The 27,956-nt window shown below is 39.8% G+C and overlaps 2 protein-coding genes across 7 annotated transcripts in view; both read right to left on the bottom strand.

Annotated features, from left to right (window-relative positions):
* The window catches only part of LOC117009812 (N-acetylated-alpha-linked acidic dipeptidase 2-like), a 39,178-nt gene extending 37,972 nt beyond the window's left edge, over positions 1-1,206 (bottom strand). For all 4 annotated transcript variants that reach the window (XM_033084182.1, XM_033084190.1, XM_033084198.1 and 1 more), the window contains exon 1: positions 1,129-1,206. In XM_033084182.1, the coding sequence (XP_032940073.1) occupies positions 1,129-1,151 (23 nt within the window). In that variant the 5' untranslated portion in view covers positions 1,152-1,206. The remainder of the gene's footprint in view (positions 1-1,128) is intronic.
* Positions 144-27,956, bottom strand: FOLH1B (folate hydrolase 1B). Of its 3 annotated transcripts, XM_033084222.2 has the most exons (19): positions 27,769-27,954; positions 26,327-26,435; positions 23,197-23,383; positions 22,315-22,416; positions 19,281-19,406; positions 17,230-17,416; positions 16,009-16,102; positions 13,931-14,029; positions 12,220-12,305; positions 11,118-11,237; positions 9,688-9,770; positions 9,355-9,418; positions 8,756-8,823; positions 6,672-6,763; positions 5,768-5,858; positions 4,707-4,971; positions 3,795-3,876; positions 2,422-2,514; positions 144-1,479 (listed from the first exon to the last, which is right to left on the bottom strand). In XM_033084222.2, exons 1-19 carry the CDS (start codon positions 27,890-27,892, stop codon positions 1,290-1,292), a joined length of 2,262 nt encoding a protein of 753 aa, XP_032940113.1. In that variant the 5' UTR covers positions 27,893-27,954; the 3' UTR covers positions 144-1,289. The 3 variants fall into 3 exon arrangements, 2 of the variants coding, with proteins under 2 accessions (XP_032940113.1, XP_032940117.1); XM_033084226.1 differs by lacking the exon at positions 27,769-27,954 and having other exon boundaries at positions 26,078-26,419; XR_004420552.2 differs by lacking the exon at positions 144-1,479 and having other exon boundaries at positions 2,429-2,514; positions 4,861-4,971; positions 27,769-27,956.

Genomic DNA, 27,956 nt, shown 5'->3' with positions numbered 1-27,956 from the left:
GGCATCTCCATCATTTTATTCCAGTTTCATAAAAAATGTGAAAATAACTATGGGTATACGAGCATTTCCCATTATCTGGTAAACTAGATTATTTTATCAGAAAGACCAAAAGCTAAGCAAAATAATGACTTAATTTTAGTAGCTTGTCTAAAATGTTTTAATGTTAAGTGCAGAAATATCTATGATTCAATGAATCCTCATGGAAAACAATATGCCATGGTACTGAAAACCATCAGATCAAAGGACAGTAGTTTAAGACATAGTAGAGGCCTCAGCTAACATGGCACATCAAATTACACAAAATATTAGCTGTACAAGAGGTTAGTAATAGTCCAGTGGCAAAATTTCAGATGAAGAGATCTGATTTTCTGAGTTTTCTCTGTCTGATTTTGGTTGTCCCATGGTCCATCATAAGAGTAAGCAGCACATGATACTCAGACATACAGACTCTACAAAAATGGCAGCAATTTGGTATCCTTTCAAACTAAGGACATGATGAATTTTCTTTGCTTCTGTCTTCATATTAAAAACACCTCTATAGGGATAAGGTATAGCAAGGGTAGATTTTGGTTACAAGAAAAACAATAGCATCTTCATCTTGAAAGACATTTTGTGAGATGACTATCTGTCTGACAAGATATATTGCCTTGTTTTTATTCCAGTGACTAAAAGCTTTTTGCTTAAATTTATTTGCAAACAGCTGCAAGGTGCAGCATGTGAGGAAAAGAATGTCATGGATGAGTATTCTGGGCTGGCTGCCCAAAACTTTTTATGATCATTATACATCCTGCACACAGTATGTGACAGTTTTCCCATCTCGATATCCATCTCAATCTTTGTGGAAAAGGAAGGTTGAGAGGTCTGTCTTGAGGTATAATTATGCAAACCCAGGGTAAATAACAAAAAAACAAAAAAAATTTGTAACTGATATAAACATGAAATTAATTCTGTTTTCCTGAAGAACTATGGAGATCGTTATAATAATCCAGTTAGAAAAATTCAAAATTCTGAAAATAAATCCAGTGGTTAGCAATTCTTGAAATACAAATCAGCGAGAAAACCTGAAATATTATCAGTCTCAATTCAGAAGACATCTAAATCCTGAGCTCTCAGAATGGAGTACATTACCTCATTAACTTTACTAAATGCATTCCATTTGGGTATATTATTTGCAAAGATCAAGATTTTTTTGATTTTGTGTTCTTTCTCATAATCCTCCTAGTGTTTTCAAATGCTCCATTTTTAAGGCTTCTGCAAGGCGTCTTCATTGACGACTATATTGTCTATATTTATGCTACTTCTTTCAGTGTTTCTGCTGCTGCCTGCACGGTGAAGGCTGCAATGGAAATCTGCCTCTTCACTTCTTCCCAGGCTTCACGTTGATCAGCTTTGCTTTCAATATCAAACATGGCATCATAGATTCCTGGGAAGGATTCTCCTGCATATTTGTTGTGGCTGCTTGGAGCAAAGATAATATGTCTGTAGGGAAGTTGAGGGAACAAATAACAATATTATGCATTAGGAAAATAAAACATACTATTTTATGTTTTATAAATCAGGTGTAAACACTTGACAATGAAGATGTAAATAAATAAGATTATTGTAGCAATAGTAGACAAAGTCCGTGAAGTAAAAAAATAACATAAGCTGCATTATGCTATATGAATTCCACCTCCTTTATAGCTACTTGAGATAAAGTTAACTAAAGTATTTTTCTTTCTCTCAACTTTGATAAAATAAAAAGAATTTTAAAAAGCAAGGTTTTTTCTCACAGAAATACACAGTCTCCAATAGATAAAGGTATGCTTTGACATAGGAAAGACTTGTAACGAGAGACTCTTCTCAATAGATTTTTAACCATGAGCTATGAGAGGTACAAGAATTGCACAGCTAAATTTCTCCTTCTGCAGTTAGCTTTTAGTGGAGAGATTACTGTTATGAACTATACAGACTGGTAGAAGGACCAAAAAAACTAGACTTGATTCACTGCCTCTTAAATAAGATTTACTTCTTGAACTGAATGAGAGGACCACTGAATTCCTTCCCTGCTGTTTCAGTACTACATTTGCTAGCATGGCCATGCTCTTAAAATCAAATTGCAGGTATTTCAACTAGACACTATTTCACTTTCAAATAACAACTTCCTGAAGTTTCTACAATTAAAATTATGTAAAATTACACCAGGACTAAACTTTTACATCTATTTAGATGCCAAATCAAACCAAGAGTCTTCCTCATTCTGTATAGTGTATCACACTGAAGTTTTCCCCAGCGTCTTTTCCCCATTTCAGTCTTATTCTTCTTGTCTCATGCACTTTTGCTGTGTTGAATAAAATCATTATAACTCTGTTTGGAGACCTGTAAATCTTCAAATTTTCATAGTGCACTCCACGAGGAAAGTGAAAAGCAAGCCTTTCTCACCTATAGAATGGCCTGTTAGGTAATCCAAGAGGGTCGATGAAAGCCCTTTCTAGAAACATGAGTTGATCATTTAGTGATCTGACAGCAAGCAAGCTAAAAAAAAAATAAAAAAATAAAAAGAATATGTTGACCATATTAACTGCAGTGTGTTTGACCTACTCTTATCCCAGCATACACATCTGGATTTATGAAGAACAGTAGATCTGTAATGTTGAACATTAAGAGATAGCCCATGTCAGCTAACCTGCATAACAGAAATATGATGATCTGTGCTGTGACAGAATATGCTGGTGCATAACTGGAAAGTCTCTTAAAGCTGTTTTTAAAGAGCAAATGATAGAGTCAAAAGACAACATTTCAGGTATTTTCTCTCATGTTTTCTCTCATCTTATTCCTTTATTTCCTTTTCACAAGGATGCTTAGGCAGTCCATTCTCTTCTATTTTACAACAGTTTACTAAGGACCCTCTTTTTCAAAAAGCAAGCCAGCCATAAACTACTTCAATAAAATTGCATTTGTTTTTATGTAAAATTGCAACATATCAGAAAAAGGAACCCTGAGATGTTAAAATCCTCTTTTGAACCATCTGAGAATTGTGTTTTTCTGATGATAGATTTTTAATTCTCTAGAGCAGAGACCATCTGTGTCTGTGTGCTTTTAATAGCCCTGTGCATACTATTGATGCTTAACAAATAAAAGAATTGTGATGAAGTTATACAGAATATATATGGACTTGGTGGTTTACATCCAAAGTAACTTGTAGTCCTTCAAAGGCATTCACCAATATAAAATGTTAAAATTTATATCACAGTTAACCTGGAGTAACTCTACTACCATTTAGGAAATTCTTTCAAGTTTACAGTGGTATAAACAGAAACTGAAACTGGTTGGTTGAATTAAAGCATAGATTTAGACAATCCATCAATAAAGCCATTTTGAAAATGTCACATACGTGTCATATGTCATAAATGTCATCTTTTGCATAAGAGATTACTGTTAACTCCTTTATCTGAAAGTTGCTGCCATTAAAAAGATGGCTTTTAGTCTCAGTTAGTGTTCCATAAGGGTAAACATATGGCTAAATTAGATTCTTCCCAAGAAACGGAACATACATATATGTATATACAAAAGGAAGTTTGGCTTGTCATTCTGGGCATGGCCTACAAAGAATAAATTAAGAATTAAGTCAAGTGCAAACTAGGCCCTTTGGCATAGGTGGTGCATAAAATTTCTTGAAAGCTCATCAAAAAGCTTGCTACAACTACAGCTTATTTCTTTTTTTCCATAAAGTGGCAGCAAGCGAAGACTAAGTCCTCTTGAGCTCAGAGGATGACATGGTGTATTTGACCGGAAGAAAAAAGAGGTGAACTTACTTATTGATATCTATTTGTTGCAGTCTCTCATGAAAGCTAGCAGCAACTTCTGTAAAATTGTTCACAGCTGAAAACAGAGCATCTGGAGGGAGTAAGAGGAAAGTATTTAACTTCAAGTTCTGAAGACATCATTTAACAAATCAAATTCTTAAATTAAAGCTTTATCCTCCACTGTAATCATGATCATGAATTGTTAAGTCTCACTGAAGAAAAAGAAGATGACCCCATATTCCTACATTAAAAAATACATAATTCTGTGTCAAAACCTCTATTAGAAACAATAGCAACAAGTATAGTTGTGAATACAGTTTACTATTTGCTACTTGAAGAATGTACAGAAATATCAAAAAACAGATAATGGAACCAGAACCAGACTGCTCAGGTAGGTCTGAGATTTTATAAATCCAAGCAACCCGCGTTTTACTGTTATGTCCCTCCACATAGAGTTTTGAGAAAGACTGAGATCGTGTGTGCATGTGTTTGTATATCCATGCACATGTGCTTCATATTGGCCATTAGCAGCCAAATCCTAAACTGCATATTCTATAATGTTACTAATTCAAAAAAGGTTTCTCAGCCACAGAATTATCCAACACCATAAGCTGCAAAACAGTGTGATTTTTTTTAAAATGAAATATTACAATGATACATTGTGGTCAATACTGGCAAATCATACATGGCAAAGCACATGCAACTGTGTTAGCTCTATTTGGCAGTGGCATAGTCCCCACACAGGCATGTTAGTGATAAAATATTCCCATTTCAGAATAACAGAGGGTATTATTATTATTATTATTATTATTTACTGTTCATACAGCACAAGATAAATACCAGGTCATGACTAAGGCATCCATTAATACAAGGAACTGTTAGCATTAACAGAGGAGGAATGTGATGAAAGACTATACGTACCAAAGGATACATTGTATGTTGCCAGCTCCTCTTCGTGATTCCTTGACAAATTATAGATGATGTGAGCATAGTTGCTCACAGCTGATGCATAATCTCTACAGTCAAAAGGAAGCACAACAGAGTTGGCCAATTCAAACACCAGCCCTCCCCGTACCTGAGCTACTGTCAGATGATTCTTGAAAGTGGGATCATAGAACTGTTCCACGATTTCATAGGTTTCATAGACACTGTGGTAAACTGGATAGCTGCTGTATTTTTCTACTTCCTGAAACAAAGGATACCAAGCCAAAATAAAACCATTATTCAGCTATGTCTATTTCAATGTAGCTTGAAAATCTTTGCTGTGGGATTCAAGGCATGGTAAACTTTAAGAGTTCAGGTCAGACTAATCCTTTATAGCCACTATAGACAGTGAAGGTGAAGAATGGTCAGTAGTGGCTCTCTTAGACATTAACCTACGCTGAGATGAATGGTCATTTGGACCAATCTCTCTCCACTGACCATGTACACAACCCAAAGGAGGTAGCTAAGCACAGACACCTAAGTTTCAGTTGGCTAAATCCAGGTGAGATTGGATTTCTTCTCTTGCTTGATTGAATAATCATTCGTATCCTTGGGTATTCCTTCCTTTTCAGAGGAAATGACCACATTGAATAGTCTGTTCCTTGAACATTTCTCAGTTAATCTCCTCTTTCAGTATGCTCAAGAGTCAACCCATATTTACAATAAAACACAAACCATTTTGAATTCAAAGCTTCATAAAACATTGCAAATCGTTCAAAAGTCACCATAAGCTACTCAGAAGCCTTCATCAGCCATAGGTAATTTTAAGCACATCCATTTACCCTGAGAAAAAGTCCTTTTGTCTAAGTGACAACAAGCTGATCATTCTTATTTATTACATTGAGGTGTTGAGGTAGCACAGAGTTGTAATAGTTACACACCGCTCTGACACACTGAACTGTACTATCCTGAAAAGCTGATAGTCTTAATGGCTCCTCTACAGGTGATGTTATTCAGGTAGTTACAAGGGAGACAAAACTACAAAGACACAGACTTACCCAGTTTTTACTGTAACGTGCTCTGCCTGAAGCAATGCCAAGACGTTGAAAAAATGCTTCAAAGTCATTGCCAGAACCCAGTTTATTTATTCTTTAAACAAGAAAGAGGAAGATGCCTTGAGTGACAATACTTAAGTATAATTTTAGTTTGTTTCCAAGTATATCATGGCAGTTATTTATTCAGCAGTCAGTCACTACAAACTACATAGTTTTTCCCAGTGTGCTCTTTTTTGTCAATACACCATGTACTGCCTCTGACCCCTCCATTACCTCCACCTCATCAACTGCATTCTCAGAAGAGCAAAGTCACCCTTCTCAGGGTCAGAGATATCCAGTTCTCAAGGGGAGAATGTACCTCACTGTCTTTTTTTCACTGACAAGAACCAATGACCTTCCTCCTTCTGAACTTCCACTGTCCCAAGCTCTCATCTCAGAAAAATCACAGCAGTACCAGCATGGCTTCATGGAATAAAATCAGTTTTTGAGATTCTGTAGAAACCCCCTGGTAAATTTTGTTGCAAAATCCTGCCTGGTGTGCTCCTCAGCCTCCCAAACTCAGAGGCCTTCCAGAAGACTGGAAAAAAATTCAAAGGAAAGCTGATGAGTTAACATCTTGTGCAATTGCCACTGGCTTGTGCATATGACCCTTATTTGTCTAGACCTCTATAAACTAAATTAACACACTTCATATATAAAGCCTCTTGTTCATCTACAAAGGCAGGTTCATAAACCTCTTGTACAATAGTGTATCAGCTGCCATTATTACAACTCTGGAATTTACACCAGCTGAGAATCACACCATTTCTCCTCAGAACTCAGCTCTTCATATGAGTATTTCTTTAAAATCCACACTATACAAGTTGTAATAATGTTTGGTATGTAATTTTTTTCTTTTGTCACTGACCTGGGGACCCCTTTATATTCATTTGATGGGTTTTTTTTATACCAGCTCTCATAAAGAGATTTTCCTTCAAACCCCTCATCAGGACTTGGTATCTAGAAAAAAGACAAAGGGTACAAACAACAAGTCAACAACCTGTCATCAAACCAAGCCTATGGGTTAGGGTTATGAGTAAGTCATCTTATGTCCCTCAACCTTTCTGCATTTCCATTTTAACACTTCAAATGCATACCATTTTCCAGAATAATAGTTTATTTCCTAAAAATAGGTAAATTTAGATGGAACACAAGGAAAGCAAAACATTTCAAGTGAATATTTAAATTCTGAGATTTCTTTGAGATTTTCAGTCATTTGATTTAAATATGAACAGAGAAATCCCTTACAAAAACAAAACTCTTTGCTTTACTTTGGCAGAAAATATAAATTTTGTCTTAGTTTAATTCAAAACTGTTTCTACATTGTTCCAGTTCACAAAAACTATGTTTATGGATGCAGAAGCAACCTTAGAAAGGCAAAGTGCACAGTACCTGGTGTTTATGTCATCAGAGCTGATAGAGTAGTATACAAATCACAATCATTCTAAAGTTAATTCCTACCACTGACTAATTTGCAGGTAACTGAGCAGCTTAAACACCATTAATGTTTTTTTCATCTTTCCTTTATATTGGTGGACTGCTGAGGTTTTACTATTTTGAATCTATTAGAGATTATTAATATATATTTTATTATTAATCTATCATCTATCTAATAATTACTCCACAATGGAATCAAATTAAAACTAATTTATTTGGGGTTTTGTCCATGAAGGAAATTGTCCATAGAACAGAACTATCAGCATGAAAACTTTTTACCACTGTTATTATATACCAGTTAAACTATAGATGGGATCACATGGGACATGCTTCCTCATCAGCATTCTCTTCAGACATCAGCTACAGCTACCAACAAGCTGTGGTTACATGCATTCATCACCCTTTGCTTCCCAGCTTGAGAAAGGGTTACACAAACATTTTTTATTGGTATTTAGGTCACAATTTTAATGATGGCTCTTGGTGTCCAAACTGAGACTCTGCTGACCTGATTTCCTGACAGTTCTGAACACTTTCACTTGGCACAGATTACCATGGGAACTGCAGGTGATCAACTCTTCTTGAGTTCAGGACAGAAGTCTCTATTTGGGTATTCATTTTAAAAAATATTTGAGTATTTGGGTACTCACTTTTAACAGAGCTACATTTTATTTGCTGTATTTTAATTGCCAGAAAATTACTGATTTACTGTTTCACTTTTGCACCAGTCTAATACCAGCTTCCAAGGGATAGTAAATTATCAAATGACTGAATACCTAAAGCAGATAAGGGCAGATAAAGTAAAATCACAGAATATACACAGTGGTTAAAGGTACATTACATTGACATCTAAAACATACACAAAAACTAATTAAATTCACTGTTTAATACAGCTAAACAGAAAAAAACTCCAGAAATAAAATTAACTTTTATGAACCTTTAAGATCCACTCCCAAAGCAAGGAGTACCTTACGTCTAAGATGATGTGGCTATTTCCTGAGAAAGGTCCCTACCTCTCCATTTTTGCATGCCGCACAAATGTGTGAGAGCATCATGGTCAGAGACAAAGAATAACTAACAGGGTACACTGAAGCTGAGCACATTGTCCAAACCTGTCACATCACACAAGAACAACATGGTAGCCGCCCGAATTCCTTCCCCTGCCTAAAGGGAGACAGAGTCTCCTACTACCATGAGCATTCTAGTAGTTGATCTGAGCAACCAGCTATGTGCTTGTTCTTGTCCTCTGGTTCACAGTGTGCTTTTATGCTTGTGTTCTTAGAAGGAATGCTTTCACAGAAGGAGTGGAAATATCCCCTAATCCTGAATAGATAATTTATTGGTATAAGCCTGTAATCCCCTTATCTGTCCTGGGAAAAAGCTCCAGTTCCTTAGCTATTGACCTAAAAGGGGTACTGCAGTCAGAAAAGGAAGATCTGACACCATATTTTTACAGACAGAGCCCCGTCAAGCAAGTGAGCACTGAACATACAGGCTAAAAATTTCAAGTGATATTACCTTTTTAGTCAGATTGTAAACCAGACTGTACATCAGTGGTGTGCAATCCACTCGTAGTGTGTAGTTTCCTCAAAACAGATAAAAAACTAATTATTTAGAAGAAGGAAGTTCCCTCAGCTGAAACTTCATGCTGTTATTTATTAATAAGAAAGAGACTAGAGAGCTATACTCTTTATGAGGAGCAAGCTGAGAAAAGTCTTCCTGTGATACTCTCAGTTCACTTTAATGATTAGGATTAATTAGAGCCCAGCTCTTGAAGCAAGTATTAAGAGCTTTTCTTATGTCCCCATGATTATTATGCACATTATAAGAGAAGAAGCTGATTCTAGAGTTGCCACAGAACTAACTCAGGGCACCACACTTCTTGTCTCTCTTATGATCTCCCAAACAGTGTAGCTACTGTAAAGGACTTTTCCTCCAAAACAATACAAATATCTGAAGGACACTTTATGATTCCAAGCCACAGTTTCTCCCCATATTAATTTCTGAATTAATGCAATAGAAATTATCACACTGAAGGTTTCATGAATCTCCAAGACGAAATCCCTCCCAGTCATACCATCACCATTCCTCCTAAAACACAAGTAATATCCATGTACCTTCAACAGAAGAATCTGCATTGATGTAAGCCACCCCCCGTGCTTGCAATACTTTGGCATTTTCCTATGAGAAAGAAAAAAAAGAAGGAAAAGGCTGATAAACTTTTTTCCCCTCAGAACTACCTTCCCATTCACAAAAGAAACAGTTGTTTCAGAGAAGGCGACCAAATACTGCAAGGAGCTAGAGATTCTTGGTAGCTCAAAAGGAAATTCAAGGGAGAGAATGTGTGCATAAGGAATAGTGATAGGGGAGGGAAGAAGTGCTTATTTCTAGTGCAGATTTCTCAAAAAGCAGCCACCATGCAAATTTCTTTTGGAATGCTCTTGGTTTACCTCAACCCACTCTGTTGATCCTAACAAGCCAAATTCCTCTGCATCCCAGCTTGCAAATATCACTGTTCTCCTTGGTCTCCATCCTGGAATGAAAGACCATGAAAATTGTATTACAAAAATACAGGCTACTTGTTACACGATTAATGTGAAAACACATGGAATTTTTTGAGGCCTCATCTTTTACCATGATCTGTGGGGAAAGAGATATACATAAGAAACTTTAATACCAACATCAGTAACGTTATCTAATAATAATTTGCTGTTGTAGGAATCTCGCCCCTACTTCAGTATTGGGCCAAATAATGTATTTCATCACTCAACTTTAAATGCAGTAAAATTGTCTAGAATCTAAAACTCTGATCAAGGAAAAATAATGTCCTGTGCACAAATTCTTGAAAGAAGGCTTTTCTAATTCTCTTTCTCTGTTCAGTTTAGTATACATTGTATATCAATGTCTGCTCTGACAGAAAAGTGGCATATTTTCATATCTATTACAGAACTTCTTTGACCTATCTTTCAAAGGCCTGATTTCAAAACCTAAGCAATTTCCTGTAACTTTGACAGATCACCTTCAAAAGAAAAATCTTTCACTTGATGTCCTCCATGCAGTTTAAACCCAGGCCAAATAGAACAAGCTCTATTGCCCTGATGCTGTATGTCAGCCCCAAGTCTTCTCTGAAGCTACTGGAACCTTTTCATCTTTTACTCTCTTTGTTTTTTTAAACTTTTAATATTTTTTCCCGTTTGCATTCCAGAGAGCTTCCTCTGATATTCAGTTACTGGGAAGAAATGGAAATAAAACTAAATGTCAATAGGTTTTATGTGTAACAGGCAGGCAAAGAACACTTCTCTAACACAGTACTTATGTCAGAGCTTCTCTCCATGGGATGCCAGATAGGGAGACAGCATTTGCTCTGACAGAAACAGAAACTTGGTGCAGTTGATATTTGTTCTCATTCTATTGCAAGTAGGCATGAGGTATTTTTAACCATTACCTCCTACTGTGTTTGCACAGCTCATTCTCAGCATTACACTGGCATCCTTCACTTATTCTTGAGTATGCCTCCAAGCCACAGTCAAGTGCTGAGAAGGCTCTCAGTGTGGCCCTGATGAAGCCTTTATGAGCCCAGCACTGTGTCAGTATTATAACACTAACATATCCAGTTGACCAGCCTCAAATACAAAGTAGTCAGTTGCACTTAAATGTTGTGGTTTTTTCAGCATCTCCCATTTTGTTTTGTTTCCCTCTAGGTTTACTTTCTCTTGAGCAGTAGTACTTCACATACACCAAAGTGCACAGCCGTGTGTTTACTCAAGACATCAATGAGATACACGTTTTTAATTTCATACACATTTTTAAATCTCACAGAAATCAATGGGTACTGCTGAGAGCATCTACCTTGATGTGCTTTATTCTTTCCTTGCATTACCTTTCTCTTTCAGTTTTCCAAAGCTCCTCACAATCTCGTGAACCACAGCTGCCCCACTCTGAGGATCAATGCCACCAAATACCCATGCATCACGGTGGCCTCCCAGGATGACATATCTGTCTAGAGAAATTAATTTTGGGGGTTTATTAGGAATACTTTTTTCCTGACACAGATGTTAACTTGAAATAGTTTCTAATTTTCCATGCATGTATCAAGCAACCAAGATTAATAGCTTATAACATACATGATAGAAAGAAAAAAAAATGTTTTAAATTTCTGAAGACTTTTCAGTCAGTGTTGAAGAATTTATCAAACCCAGTAACTGGATCTCACAGGACTTAAAACCTCAAACTCCATGTTGTTAGTTCTATTATTAAATATACTACAGGTTTCCTCTAAAGATAGAAGTACTTTTTCCGTACTTCACAATAGTGTGTTTCATGGTGAAGCTGATCCACTAATCATACCTGTACAGCACAGAAATTCACAATATTGTGAATTCATGTGCTGAATGCAGTATTTCTCTGGATACATATAATCAATCACAAAAAGGGTTGTCCAAATCATGATAGAGATATGATTATTGAGATAAAATTCAGACTAGGTCTCTGTACTACTATAATATGGTTAACAGTTGTGTTTTAGGCAAAAGGAAAGTGCTGCAGTTAGAAGATAAATCATGTCATCATCATTCTAGGGATTTCTATATATCTGGTTTTTTAGAGTATAAAACACACTGGTTAAAAGAGATTGTAAGATAGACAAAAAGTCAATAATGGTGGATATAGTGTATTTCAATGGAATGCAAAATTCCGTGTTTCTTCATGGAGAATATCCACTTAATTTTTTTTTTCAATTGCAAAGTTACTTGCCTGAAGACAAATATTTCCATCTTGGTTATGACTCCTCCTTAAAAATCAGCATTTACACTGAAAGTGCTGACATACCCTGAACCATATGAAAGGCAGTGCAAACACCATTTCAAAAATAATGCAATACAATATTTCAGAGAAAACTATATTTCTCATGTCCCTCTTGTAACTATGAAGTACAGATAGAGGTCACTGCTCACTCAAATTATACTGAAGGCAAATTATTTTACCTGGTTCCACTGTGCCTCTGATGGTACCAATCACATTGTAAATCCTTCTTACTTCATTGTTGCTCTGAATGTGCATTTTCACCTTTCTAGCATATTGGAAAGAAAACACAAAGAGAAAATCCACCAGATTAAATAATCAAACATCTTGACACCTTTCAAAAGTGTACCACGTAAATGCCAAGGGAAGCATTTTGACCAAATTTATCTCCTATTAAACCAAAGCAAATCTGAAAATATTGCAGTGTAGTTTTTGTATAGATTCATATTTGCACAAATGAGAACAGCATATTTCTGATGTCAATATGATTTATACAGATAATAAGATCAGAACTCCAAATATCTTTTGCTAGCAGCTAGTTTTTAAATTTGAAATAGTTAAAGAAAAATGGAAAGCATCTAATATTAAAAAGGTAAATAGTTCTAATTTTGTGCAGTTTAGTCCAAATTAGAACTGACTCCATGTCACAGTTTTGCCCCAGCCAGCAACCACACAGCTCCACACAGCCACTCACTCACTTCCCCACTAGCAGTGAGAGAATCTGGAGGGTAAAAGGTAGAAAACTCATGGATTGAGATAAAGACAATTTTATACATAAAGCAAAAGCCATGCAAACAAGCAGAGCAAAACTATTCAACTAACTCCAAAAGAGCAGAGCCCCATCACATGTAATGGTGACCTGGGAAAGCAAACACCATCACTCCAGATGTCTCCCCTTTCCTCCTTCTTTCCCCCACTTTATGTACTGGTCATGATGCCATATGGTCTGGAATATGGTCTCTTTGGTCAGTTGGGATTACCTGATCTGGTTGTGCCTCCCCAAAGCCTCCCGCGGACACCCCACTCTCTCACCAGTGTGGCAGCACAAAAAGCAGAAAAGGTCTTGGCTCTGTGTAAGCCCTGCTCAGTAATAACAAAAATATTTCTATATTATCAATTCTGTGTTCATGGCAACTGAAAAACAGCCTCATACCAGCCACTGTGAAGAAAATTAACTCCACCCTAGCCAAAACAAGAACATTCCAGCACAGTCCATACTACTGCAGCACCTAAGGCAGCAGAAAATCAGACAACCTGAGCTGCATCAAGAGATTTTTTGTATAACATCAAGAGTTGTTTATCTGTACCCCAGCTGAAGGTGTAACAACTCAGCCCCAAGAATTCATATAAAGTTCAGTACGAACAATTATATTAAGTTAAACAGTTCATATGAAATCAGTACATTGTACTCAAACAACATTCAACATTGAAACACATCGACTTGAGTCTTAAACTGTAATTACTAATTCGGTCAAAAACAATCCGAAGCAATAAAATTGACATAATAGTTTAAGTCCTTTTTCTGGAAAAGCTGAGGGAAAAAACTGCTTATATGAAGCACTTTAATAATGCTTTGTTCTCAAAAAGAAAAAAAAAAAAAAAGAAAAAAAAGGTCACGCTCAAAAAATAGTTGACCAAAGGTTAGATGCTTTTCAAATGAAACTTGTTCAAGACTATCTGGAAACTAAAGCAAGTAGGTCACACCCAGTCAAGACATAATGTACTAACGCTTTGCACTGAATGTATTTCAGCCAAGGAAACAGCCAAAATCAAAGGAATGATGCAAATAAACCCAGCTACTAAACCAAGCTACTCTATCTTTGGTCAAAATCTATTGCTCTACCTTTTTTTCCCCTCGTCCCAAGAACACCCTCCTCAGGAAACAAAACTGACCTTGTAGAATAATTTCCTGTAAAACCAGGACCAACGTTGTAAGATACATTCAAATTTCCTTTCCAGCTACTATGAGGTGGTGCCTCTCCTCCCATATTACTGTTATGGAAAAAAAATCGCTATTAGTTACAGACATCTTACAGCAGCGCCAAACAAATGAGGAACAGAAACCACACTTTGGTAGGTCCCACGCACACACAAACCAGTGTTGGTCTTTGTTTTAGACAATTTATACTACAAGCTTTGGCAGGAGAATAATCTGGAGTTTTAGCTACACTAATACCAATAAATTAACATAGAGCAATAATCCTGGGTGTAGAAACCAGCTTGGAATGACCTATAGCTACCCTGAAAGACAGTGCTGGCCAAAAGGTTTTGCATATAAACTGCCTCTTGTAAATGGTCCCTGGAACATTCTACAGCCTTGAAATGCATTTGCATTTGAATTCGCAGAGAGCAGCTTGGACCCATTCCAACACTTTAACAGTACAGGCAATAGTTTTATGGTGGCTGTCCCTGCACACTGTTTAATCTCCAAGCAGACAGTTGATGCATGTCAAAGATGGCTAAAGTAGAGAAACATGAACAGTCCAAGTCACCCTTTCTTGTTCCATTGTCAAAAGTGCCATGTTTATTCTGTTAACACAATGGAAATGCAGTCATTTGGTTGATCAAAATCACCCAGACTTATTCCCTTAAAGTACTTCTATATTTGACATGAACTTCTGAGGTACAAAGAAAGAATGCTGGATGTTCTGCTTCTTAGGGAGCAAAATACATTTATTTTAAATGAAAGTATGTCTTTTACTGTAAATACATACTTCAGTCAAGCTTTGTTCCACACAACACTTTAACATGTCTTCAGGCCCTGAGTAAATTGTTTATATAAAAAATTGATAGTAGGAATAACAAGATGCTATGACTTCTCAAGACCAAAGTGAAAACAAGGACCCAATATTTTTAAAGAATTTAGGCTTCATTTATAATTATTAAAACCAAGTTCTAATATTATTTATTACTTATTGAACAGAAATGTCATGCTACATCGTATTTATACATAGCAATCCATGTATATCTATCACTACTAGTTGGCAGTGGATAAGAGGTTTTTTAACTTATACCTTTATCATTATGAGCAGTTATTCTGATAAAGGATAAAGTTTTAAAGAAAGGAAAACTTGGAAACATATTAGTCCATATTAAAAATGATCTTTTCCAGATAACTCTGCACATACCTCATATGTAACAATAGATATCACACCTCCTACAGAGGTTCCAATGAGAAACAAACGTATTACTTCAACAGTTACAGGAGAAGCAGAGTGCAAAAGTCTTTCTATTCTCTTTTCAAATACAGTATTTTCACGACTATAAGGCGCACCCTTTTGACTAAAATTTTCCCTCGAACCCGGAAGTGCGCCTTATGTCCGGTGCGCCTTATCTGATGTACAAAGTTGTGAAATTTGCCAAACCGGAAGTGTGAGCTGTGAGCCGTGGGGGGAGCTGGAAGTGCCACGGCAGCCGGCTGGGGGCGGGCCCGGAGACCCACGGGCCCGGAGACCCGCGGCACCGCCCCTCTCGGGTCCAGGAAGTCCTGGGAGCCCATGGCTGCCGCGTGAATGCGGGCTAGGGGGCCCACAGCACCCACGCTCCTGGGTCCAGGAAGTCCCGGGAGCCCATGGCTGCCTGGTGAATGTGGGCAAGGGAGCCCGCGGCACCCCCCTTCCCGGGTCCAGGCAGTCCTGGGGGCCCATGGCTGCCAGGTCCTGGGGGGCCCGGCGGGTTGCGGCACCGCCCCTGCCGGGTGGAGGCGGGCCCGGGGGCCAATGGCTGCCGGGTTGAGGCGGGGCCTCGGCCAGCAACCGCGCGAGGTGAGCTGGGGGCAGAGCCTCGCTGCAAAAAAATGTGCGCCTTATAGTCCGGTGCGCCTTATCTGATCTACAAAGTTGCGAATTTTGCCGACTCCGGGGGGGGTGCGCCTTATAGTCCAGTGCGCCTTATGGTCGTGAAATTACTGTACTCCCATAACTTCTAAAAAGTAATCTGCTAAAAACACCTCACATCTTCCATGAACTTACCGCAGTAATGATTCTGCATCATCATAGCCAATAGGATGAACTGGAATTTTCGGGAGACCTAAACCATTGGTTTTGTCTAGTCGGTACATGTATTCTGAAAGCAAAAGACAGATACTTTCATATTTACAAGTCTCAGAAGGAAGCTGTACAATCACAGTCTTAACACGCGAGTCAGGTATAACCATTTCACTTTCCCGAAAGCTGAGCTGACATCTTTCCAGTAATTTCATTCTTTGTGCTTTATCAACATGATTTCAGAGAGACACTAATCAAGGTTCTCCCATAGTGTCTGTAGTCATTCATTTAAAGATGGCTGGAAATTTTAAAATTATTTGTTTATTTTTTTGTATTGAAATACTTTTTCATAGAAATATTTCTCTTTATGGGAAAGAAGTTCAGACTAAGCTACACATAAAGAAGAAGAGCAAAGAAGGAGCCCTTAGTGTGATATTTGGAACATTCAGCTAGGAACTAAAAAAAAAACTTGCCAGTTGATAAAGAGATGCAGATAAAATCTTATACACTGGACTACTGAATATTCTGGATTGCTGCTTTTGTGTACAAAACAAAATCTAAGTTTTTTTCTGACAAAACTCAAATATAAATAGGTATTTTTTTACAAATCAATCTTCATGTCATGGACAAAAGCATATACAGAATAGTTTCTTCCTAAATACAACATTCACAGGGCCCTTTGTGATTGAGGGAGACAGGCATTCATCTGTGTGATCACTGACTCTAGCATGAGGAACCAGAAATTTTCTTCATGGTCTGCTCTGCCATGCTGCTGTTTTGAACATGCATCCCCTTTCAGTATAAGTTCTGCTGCCTAGAGGCAATCCTGCCCATTACTTAGAGACATATTTTCTTGAGGTGATTGCCTCTCTTGGGCCTATGCTGGCCCAAGTGCTCGTATCAATAGTTCTTAATGAATTTCAATCAAAATTATCTGGTTTAGTTGCTAAATGAAACAGCTTAGGCACAACTCAAGCAGCTGAGGAAGCCTCAGGTGAAGGTGATGAATACAGATCAGCACTCTAGGGCTCCCCTAATATCCTCTCACTTTCTCTAGTGCACCATTTACAGAAGTGGCCTACTGCTCTGAAACCTGCCTTTTTTAGCAACAAGGACTAAGAAAGTGTGTTGTTATAAGGGAGAAAACATCCTCTGCCCTTTCCTGATACCAGACCCTCAGAGAATGCCTTCTCTAGAGTCACTCACCTTTTGCAGGATAACCAGGAGTCAGAGGATCCCCTGCCCCATTCAGGTTTAATACATTTCCACGCTGGGCTCCTCCACCTGGAAGGTTCCAGCCATTTGGATAAGGATCCACTCCAGGTGCACAGTAGTCAGCAGGGTCAGAGTACAGAATAATTCCCTTGGCACCTGCCAATTCAGCATTCTTCACCTGCAAAGCACATCTCCTGTCCCTATCCAGTCCTTTATAGCTTGACCCCCAAGGAGCAAAAGAAAGTACAAATTATAGTGATTTTTCCTCAGGGTCTTTTACACTGCTTGGGAAAAGGTCAAGAGCCCACAACTGTCTCATAATTTCCTGAAAAATATATATGCAGAGATCAAGTTTCATATGAAAGTAAAAGGTTTGCTGTTGCTTTGATTTTAGTTAGGAGATAACATCAGTGACATGGAAAACATCCTCCACAGTATTGCTACATAACCTGAGTTTTCATTCTGACATCCAGATCAATACAATCAGGTGACTGTTGGCACATCAGGAACAGAAAAAACTGTATAACATTAAAGCAACAGTATCTTTCAGGTTGTCTTGTACTTACCTTATTTACCTAAATGATCTCTGAATACCTCTCAGGGTTTGCTCTATACAGGAAAATTTTAATTGGAGAGCTTGCAACTGCTTTTGGCTGTGAACAAGACTAACTCCAGAGAGCCCACATTTTAGTCTCGTTATGGCAGAAGGACTGACCTGCATGCTGTTTTAAAAGTGTTCTTTTGTGACTTTATTATTGTATAATATATATCATTCTGACATCCCAATCTGGTTTGCTACTAGATATGACAGTGATGGATAGTGACAGAGTGACAACTAATCCTCAACAGTTTTAAATTTGGGCATTTTAACTCAGAAATATCATAGCTTTTTTCTTTTCTTTTTTTTTCTTTTTTTTTTTTTTTTTAAGGAAACACAGCACTCGCCTTCATCCTCTATCCTATTTTTGCACGCCATTAGGAAGTTGAAAAACTTTCAGTACAGTTCTTCAGATTTTATATAGGCTACCAAATTCTTCAGAATATAAGTAGTCATTAGAAATACTATTGTAAGAATGAGGCATATCATTTCCAAACCACAGGAAAACTGCCTCTCTAGGCATTAGAAACTCTAAGATATTTGTGTTTCACTCTAAGGAAAGATTCAAAGACAGTAATACCTTCTTCAATTTTTAAGTCTTTTTCATTCAGATGGTATCTTTAGAGTGGTAAACCATTTAGTGAAAATATTATCTGACCCAGAATATGAGTTATATACCAATTTTCACTGGTGAAAATAATATGTATGTAAACCAGTAAGTTATCTATTTAAAAGCTCCACACATGATTAATCAACAGTATAAAATAAGAATTAGCATCCAGTGAATTCAGTGCTTGATACCCTTAGGTAACTGACAAATACAAATTATTGTCCTGCTCAAATTGGGGTCAAAATAGTTGCTGCACAAGAGCCAAACACTCTTAAAATAGACTGTCTTCTTACATTCCTGTTGAGAAAATAACTTTTGAGTGTATGCCTGGAGTATGTAAAGGATTATGTCCTTTCCTGTTAGGTCATGGAAATATGTGAAAACTGTAGTTTGAAAATAAATTTATATGACAGGGATGTTGAATAACCAAATACAGAATTTAAAATAACTTCCATAAAGTTATAGTCTCTGTCTGGTGTACAGAAACCATTATAAAGAAACATAATATCAACGTGATAAAGAACAGCTGAACCAACAGGGAAGAACAATCTAGTTCAGAATTAGAGTGTATGGCACTCTATTAGTGATATTTTGGAACAATTTCCAGAAAGTAAATTGATATTAAAAATATGGAATATTTTCCAACTTATTTACTTTTATCCTAGAAATACTAAAGAATCATCTTTGAACACAGGTCTATGAAAACTCAGTTACTCTAAAATCTCCAGAACAGCTTAAGGAAGTGTTTCAGTCTCTTGAAAAAGCTGAAGGGCAGAACAGTTGAAGAGGGAGCAACACTAAGAAGAGCAGTAACATTTTATACACAGGGATTACCTTATTTCCTCTGAAGATCTTCCCATATCTGGCAATAACAATCTTTCCTGTACAATTAATTCCCATATCACGTTCTAATGTAAAGAAGTCCTCAGTGCGGGCATAATTCACATACACCAACTCACCCTGAGAGAAAGAGGCAGGATTTGAAACAATAATATCAAAAAGCATGTTGAAAGGCATATGGAGTCTAGTAAGATAACAACAGTTTTTAACATAAAATTCTTGGCCTGTAAGAACTCAGAAGAGCCTTGGCCCCATTGAGTATGCTCACTGAGGTGCTTTACACATGCTCCCTCTTGGCTGTTTGCAGTACAGGTGCAGATAACAGCACACTGGAGAATGCTCCTGCTAGCAGCACTAGATAAGTACCTGGAGGTCCTGTCAAACTATTATATAATAAGGTGAAAATAAGCATCAGATTTTGAAAAGACCATCTTGTCTTCAGATATTGTTTTCATTGGAAAAAGAGTTTTTATATTTACAGTAATTTCACGAATACAAGCCGCACCAATTTGACCAAAATTTTGGTGGAAACCCGGAAGTGCGGCTAATATTCCGGGGCGGCTAATCTATTAACAAAATTCTAAAAGCTGCCAACACGGAAGTGAGAGCCCGCGGCAGCCCCAAGCCAAGCTGGAGCCCGGCCGGCCCCGGCAGAGGTAGGAAAGCCTGGCAGAGGCGGGGCCAGCAGTGTCGGGGGCGGGCGGCAGAGCCTGAGCCAGCAGGGCGGGGGAGCCCGGGAGAACTGGGGCTAGCAGTGCAGGGGAGCATGGCAGAAGCAGGAAGGCCGGCGGGTGGGGCTGCCTGGCAGCGGGGGAAGCCCAGCATAATCGGGGCCAGCAGCGTGGGGGAGCCCGGCGGTGCGGGGGCCTGCAGTGCCAGCCAGGGCGAGGAAACGCGGCGGCGGTGCAGACGGGAGGGGGCGGCCGGCGAGCGTGGTGGCGGCGGCGGCAGCCCTGCCGGCGGGGCGAGCGAAAGCGCCGCCGCTCGCGAAAGCGCCGCCGTGAGCCGCGAAAGCGCCGCCGCGAGCCGCGAGCCGCGAGCCGCGAACCGCGAGCCGCGAGCCGCGAGCCGCGAGCCGCGAACCGCGAGCCGCGAGCCGCGAGCCGCGAACCGCGAGCCGCGAAAGCGCCGCCGTGAGCCGCGAACCGCGAGCCGCGAAAGCGCCGCCGCGAGCCGCGAACCGCGAGCCGCGAAAGCGCCGCCGCGAGCCGCGAGCCGCGAAAGCGCCGCCGCGAGCCGCGAGCCGCGAAAGCGCCGCCGCGAGCCGCGAACCGCGAGCCGCGAAAGCGCCGCCGCGAGCCGCGAACCGCGAGCTGCGAAAGCGCCGCCGCGAGCCGCGAAAGCGCCGCGGGGCGGGCGCGGCGCTCGCGAGGCGCGGCGCAGGGCGAGCGAAAGCGGCAGCGGGGCGGACGGCGAGCCCGGCGGCGGCAGCCCTGCCAGCCGGGCGAGCGAACGCGGCAGCGGGGCGGTGCTGACGGGAGAGGGGGGCCAGCGAGCCCGGCGGCGGCGGCAGCACCACCCGGCCAGCCCCGCCGAGCCGTGGCGCTGAGCTGGGCCACCCGGCCCCGTCGGCAACCATGAGCGGGCCGAGCCTGCCTGGCCCCGCCCCGAGCCAGTAAAGCCCGCTATGCCGCGATCCTCTTACTAATTGGCCAATTTGTGAAAGCTGCGCACGGATTCTCGCGACGAACGAAAGTGCGGCTAATATTCGGGGTGCGGCTTATCTATTGACAAAGACAGCAACATTGTCGAGGCACCGGGGGTGCGGCTTATAATCCGTGCGGCTTGTATTCGTGAAACTACTGTAATTAAAATAAAACAATTTATCAAAGAAGGAAGCTGAAGCTTATTAAACTTGTTTTCATCATTTCCCACATCTCATGAGTTATTTTAGCTCTCCAAAAAAACAAACCAAAAAAAGCAGTGATGTTATTCTGTCTTTCTTTGGTGGTATGTTATGATAAAAGGTCAAAAGCCATTAATTTTATCTGACACTATTATACAAAATTCCCACTACAATTGTTGGAACACTTAAAGCTCTTATGTGCTCTCCTAGAGTGTGGATTATCTGCTTGGTTCTCCAGCTTTCTTTGAGTGTCTAAGGCAAATGAATGCAGTATTCCTTTTGTTTTCTGGACCTGAACAGCTTATTAACAAACATCACAAAGTACAGGACTGATATAATATCAAGCTGTGTGAGTAGAAGCATTAACATGTTTCCAGATGGAACTTTAAAGCAGAGCCTCGGGTTCTGTCAACCTAAATTATTCTACATATAGACAGGAAAGATATTGAGAACAACACCAAGAAATTCCAATCTAAAAAAATATTAATTGAAACCCCTAATGCTCATGTAACAGTACACTCCTTTTACACAGGCCGCCTTTATCAAAGAAAACCCATCATCTGACACCATCTGTATAACAAGACATGAAGGATTAGTGTTAAATTAAGATCACAGCAACACCTTTATCATCAGCTAGAAATGTCAGCAAAAGCTTTTCAAGCATAGTCAACACTGTGCAGCTATATCTGTCAGCGTGAACCTTGGGCAAGCAGCATTTTGAAAAGTGAGATTGTTCATTTGGCTGGTAAATTTGTTCACCTAGACAGGAAACAATGGTGCATAATTACAGAAATATCTGGGGAAGTTTACAGCAGCTGATATTAAAGATTTATTACCATAGTTTTTAAGGAAAAGTAAAAAAAATCCAGTTCTGACTCAAACTAGAGGAAAAAATTAAACATATATATAACTGTTCCATTTGAGCATTGCTTCATCGCAATAATCCCTAGAACATCCGAGAAGCTAGGTCATCTTTCCTACTGGTGATAAGTTGGGTTTTGAACTAAAGCCTAAGGAATTTCAAATTATTCAGTACTGTTCTCTGCTAGCCTGTGCAATGCTACAGTACACTATGGTATTCCATCTTTTCCATTTCTACTATTTCTATTTCTGTCTCTGCTTCTTTTCCTACTTCTGTTCCTACCTCTAATTCTTTTACTATGTAACATCCTACTATCTTACCTCAGGCATTCCTTGGGGTGAAAAGGCACTGTAGGGTGGCACCACATCTCTAACAGCCTCATACCCTGGAGGAGGAGGCTCAGACAATGATGTGTTGAAAACCTAATGGGAAAGCAGAAAAGGAGTAAGGTAAACAAGGCAATATGAAAAAGAAATACTTTATATTCACAAGCACATTTCACAAACATTTCCAATCTAAAGGACTCTGGTTTTAGAATTCTACCTAAGAAGTGGCCAAAGTTTTAGCAAGCACTTAGTATCCTTTTCAGAAGGCATGCTAAATGTGTGAGCTTACAAATATCATCTCCACGCTTCACACAGAATCCCACATAAATGAACACAGGGTTCCCTGAAGTGGTCTGGGTACAGCAGATAAGAACAGGTTATATCACAGTAGTAAAAATGCTTGCATTCTGTTCATCCCTGAAGCTTCTACATGCACTCCAGCCAGTGTATAATGAATTCATTCCCCTTGTGATAGCACATCTTGAACCTATTCTAATCTTCCAGAAATTTAGCAGAATCAATACTGTATAAAGAGTGAATGTAAAGAATGATGCTGACCAGGGTTTCTTTCCTCTTTCTAAATAACAGAGTAATTTTCAAACAATTGAATTACATGAAGTAATTATCTTACATAATTGATTTTTTTATCCATATGTAAGAATGCTGTATGAATCAGGGTAAATATTAATATTCCTAACACATATATTATGAAACAAAGATGCAAAATACAAAAGCAAACTGGAATCCCTGATTTCCCTGAGTTTTGTATGAGGCCCAACACCATTAAGTGAACAGAAGACAGTTTTCTCTCACAGCCTTCTCAGGTGTATGAAAGTGATTTTGTTCCCTGGTTGGAAAAACTGGTGGTTTTTGTACCTCATTGCCATGTTCATCAATTATTGAGATGTAGTTGGGCTTAGTGTCATCAGGGTAGGAGAGCAAGACATCATAATGAATCAACTGAACTGAATCCAAACCAAATTTCTTCCATTCAGCTTGGACTTGCTGTGCCAGAAGCATATTTTCCTTTGTTCCTGCTAGGTGAGGAAGCTGTGTAAAATTGCTAGAGACAAGGAAGAAATAAGGAGGATCAGGCATTAAAGGTCATAATCAGAACTCCTCTTAGCCTAGTTGGAAATAAACCTTGTAGAGATGATCAGATATACGCAGGCTATATAAGGACCAAGACTTGTCTGTGTATCTGTGTATTTTTAAGTTGTGCACATAAACTGAGATGAGGGGTTTCAGGCTGTCCTGATCTAGCACAGGCATTTAAATCTTCTTTGTAGCAAGGTTTAGCAAGAATGGTGTGATGACACCAGCTCTTGGGTCTTGTCCTTTCTTTACTCCTTTTCTTCTAAGCTACAGTAGTCCTATGCACAGTAAGACCTTATCATTGTGAAGTGATAAAAGAACTGAGTACAATTATTTTTGTCTATTCAATTTAGAAATATGCATAATTACTCTGATCCTTACTTATAATTAACTAGATATTCTCCTTGAATCCCACTATTTTAATTAATTTTGGAACAAATACTGGTTTATCTAAAAGTTGACTCCTAGTGTGTCTTGTTGGCAAGTAAGAGAGTGAGTTTTGAGTATCATACAAACAAGGAACAGAAAAACTCAACAGTTTATGACTTAAAAGTCATGCCAGCATGAATAACAAACAGCAAAAGAGCAAAAATAATGAACAGCTCATTGTCCAAAAAAAAAATTTAAAAATTGTCCAGACCACTGTGAAAGCCCAGTTGTGAAGCCAGCTGAAAAAAACCTCAGTTCAATGAGGCTGTCATCATGATGTCCTCATTGTATCATATGACCAGGCCATTAATATGCCAACAAAGCATGTGTGGCACCAGCTGATGTTAATGAAGGAAATTGTATCTTGGATTATGAAGGGGTATGAGATTAGGAAAAATTTAAATTCTGGAGTTCAAATAAGACCAAAGCCATCAAAGAAAGCCAAAACAGAATAAAACAGAATAGAACGGAATGGAATAGAATAGGTTTGCTGTAAGGGATGTACAACAATTATCTAGTCCCACTACCTGACCCATTCAGGGCCAACCAAGTTAAAGCATGCTGTTAAGGGCATTGTCCAAATGTCTCTTGAACACTGACAAACTTGGGCCATTGAACACCTCTCTAGAATGTCTGTTTCAAGTCTGAACATGCTCTTGGTAAAGAAATGCTTCCTCATGTTCACTCTGGTCTTTCTCTGGTGCAGGTCTGAACTATTCCTATGCATCCTATCACTGGATACCAGGGAGAGAAAATGAGCCCCTTTCCTGCCAGCTTAGGAAGCTGTAGGGAGCAATGAGGTTGCCCCTCAGCTTCCTTTTCTCCAAACTAGACAAAATCCTCAGCAGCCAAATGCTGCTGAATAAAACCATGTTCCTCTGATCATGCCAAAATCTAATATTGTTCTAAAAATCACTTTTATAAGGACAACATCATCTTCTAGATGACATATACTGAACCAAGAACACACTTATGTGTTATTGTGAGTGAGAACGGTTGTTTTCTGTGGGAGTTACAAGTGTTTAAGTATCACATTTTCATTAGAAGTTGATTTATGCAATAACATTTTCCTGCATTATACTCCCATTTAACTGAACATTGTGTTTTTCTTCATTTTCTCTTTTAATCTGCCTGCCTGTACTGGTAGTTCTGAGCAGTGACTAAACATCTGCTGTATTTCACTGCAGGACTGATCACATGACAGTGAATGAGGTACAATGCTTTCTGCTTAAATAAAGACAGGGAGTTTAGAGGGCAGGAAAGTCCTTTCACAGAGCTGTTTAACAACAACTGACTTTGCAGGAGCCAAACACAGGTTAAGTCTCTAAAAACTCCTAAATCTTTGGTTTTGAATGTATATGTTATACTCCAGTACATTACTGTTATGTAGTAATGAGGCCATACTTTACAGCTAATTTATCTGCAATAGTTTATGGCAAATACAAAAAATTTAAGCAGTAGGATTGCTACAATCCTATGAACTGAAAATGGTCTTTTAGCAATTTAATTTTCTGCAACTCCATGCTATGTCATCAGACTAAAAATATGAGACAAATGCAAATTTGTTGATTACTTCTACAATAGCTGATGCTCTTTCTTTACACTGAAAGTAAATTCTTATCAATAAACCATGACTTGTGGCCTATTACTGACTGGAATAAATATACAATTTTAATAAATACTACTCTCTCTAAAGAGAAAAATAACCAATTTACAAGATCCCTAAAACAAACAAATCAAGAGCAAGTACTTGCAGGTAAAACTTCTAAGTTATTAAATAGATATATTTATTGTATCAATTACAATGTATTAGACTTCAAAATATCCATATTGTCATGTTCCATTGTTTTGAATTGTTTGAAACATGACCAACAAGTCAGGGAGGCGATTCTGCCCCTCTACTCTGCTTCATGAGACCCCAGCTGCAGTGCTGTGCTCAGCTCTGAGACCCAGCACAAGAAGGACAAGGACTTGATGAAACAAGTTCCAGAGGAGGCCATGAAAATTATCAGAGGGCCGGAGCATCTCTCCTGAGAGGAAAGGCTGAGAGAGTTGGGGCTGTTCAGCCTGGAGAAGGCTTTGTGACTTTAGAGTACTTTCTAATATCTGAAGGGGGTTACAAGAAGGCTGGAGAGGGACCTTTTTCAAGGGCATCTAGTGATACAAGAAGGGATAATGGTTTTAAACAAAAAGAGGTCAGGTTTAGCTTGGATATTAGGAAGAAATTATTTACTGTGAGGGTGGTGATAGGTTGTCCAGAGAAACTGTGCATGCCCCATGTCCAGAAGTGTTCAAGGTCAGTTTGGATAGAACTCTGAGCAATCTGGTCTAGTGGAGGGTGTCCCTGCCCATGGCAGGTGGGTTAGAAACAGAGGATCATTAAGGTCCCTTCCAATCAATTCTATGATTCTGTGATCATTGGACTGGCTCCCACTTGATTCTTATTTTCTTGTCTGAACTGATTAGTCTGCACACTGCTTACTGAAGAAACTGCTTGATGTTTTCTGCTTTCATTTCAGCCATGAATGCTGTCCTCATGTCCTCATGAGTACTCGGAGATGTCTTCTTATCTGTAGGTTTTGCAAACCAGCCTGTACAACACATGAAAATACAGAAGAAAAGTATCAGAGCAATTTTCTCATGACACATATCACTTGTCTTTGGTCTCACCACAAGATTTTCACTGTTTTATATTTTAAAACTGTTTTTATTACAGCACATACAAGCAGCTAAAACCTAATGCAGGCTGCAAAGTGATGGCAGTTAGTCTCACAAATGGTAAGAGAACTTATTTGTCTAGGTAGATATTGAGGGATGTAAAATACTACCTTATATTTATTCATCAGTTATTTTCCTGTAGATTTATCTATCTTTCTTGAGGATCAGAACGTCATGCAGTCAGTCATATAGTTACCTCAATAACAAGGCAGCAGCTTCACAAAAAATGCACAGAAAAACAGGCACACTTTGTAAGGAACAGATGTCTTGTAACTCCTTTCTCACTCTGGTCTGTCTGGCTCCTTTCTGGAATCCTTCCCTTTCTGAGCAAGCACTACTAGAGAAGTGATGAGAGGAACAGCTGGCTAGAAAGAGAAGTGTTCCTGACATGTGTTTTTAAGTCAGACTGGACACATCCAGTGCATGAGTAGCAGCAGCTACATGGGTAGTGTGAATGAGAGAACCAGTGGGTTCAAGAGGGCAACAAGCTGGCACCAGTGAGGCACTGGTTACTGGCACACTGAAAGGCTCCACATGAGAGAATTCACTCGGGGCTTCCCAATGGCACCAGTCCCAAGTACATACCAAATGGCATTGTAAAATAGAAGTGGCTCTTTTGTTTTTTCCTCCCTTCCATAAGCTGACCATGTGAAAGCAAAAGGAAGGTGGGGAGGAGGAATCTCTTGCGGTAGCAGCCCCCAGTCCTGCCTGCTTGGGACGAGGAGCAGGTGAGACACTGAGAGATTATTTCTCGCCTGCTGCCGTGCCCCTCCAGCCCCACGTTCACCTTCCTACCTCTGTGGCTGCGGTTGGTGCTGTTTCAAAGCAGCAGGGTATAGGGGTAGGTTTTCTGTCCCCTCCCCATAAACCCAGCGCCCCTTTCTCTCGCCCACAGCACCATTTTACTCCTATTTACCTGAACAAAAAGGAACTAGAAAAACAAGGCAAAGACACAAAACCCCTCCTGCGGAGGAGCTGGATATCCCAGAGCGGGTCAGGGAGTGCACCTGCCCGATGTGAAGCAGGGAGCACGGAGGTGCCTCGGCCGGCTGAGCACGGACTCACCCCGGGCACCCCTGGCACAAACTCCGGGCGCTGAAACCCGCCCGCTTCTCCCCCCACCCCGGCCCTTCCTCGGCCCGGCTCCGAGCCACGTCCCGCGGCTGGAGGACCCCCGATGCGAAGGAGGGTTACTCTGCACTATACCAATGAGGAACCCGAGGAGGAAGAATCCTGCCGCTGCTGCCAGGACGACAGCCCAGAAGCGGCCGCTGGCTGCCCGGGGGCTGGCCGACTCCGAGTGGGCTCCGAGCGACGTCCCGAGCGGCATGGCTGCGACCCGGCCGTCCCGCCACCCTCAGTGCTCCCGCGGCTCCCGCCAGAGCGGGGCACCA

The sequence above is a fragment of the Catharus ustulatus genome, chromosome 2 (genome assembly GCF_009819885.2).
Source record: "Catharus ustulatus isolate bCatUst1 chromosome 2, bCatUst1.pri.v2, whole genome shotgun sequence".
Lineage (NCBI taxonomy): Eukaryota > Metazoa > Chordata > Aves > Passeriformes > Turdidae > Catharus > Catharus ustulatus.
This window is presented reverse-complemented; position numbering and strand designations above follow the sequence as displayed.

Coding starts and splice junctions, on each gene's coding strand:
- FOLH1B (XM_033084222.2), bottom strand. CDS start 27,892: ATGCCGCTCGGGACGTCGCTCGGAGCCCACTCGGAGTCGGCCAGCCCC. Junction 11,238..12,219: donor CAGAGGCACAGTGGAACCAG/GTAAAATAATTT, acceptor TAATTTCTCTAG/ACAGATATGTCATCCTGGGA. Junction 6,764..8,755: donor TTTACAATCTGACTAAAAAG/GTAATATCACTT, acceptor TCTTTTTTCTAG/ATACCAAGTCCTGATGAGGG.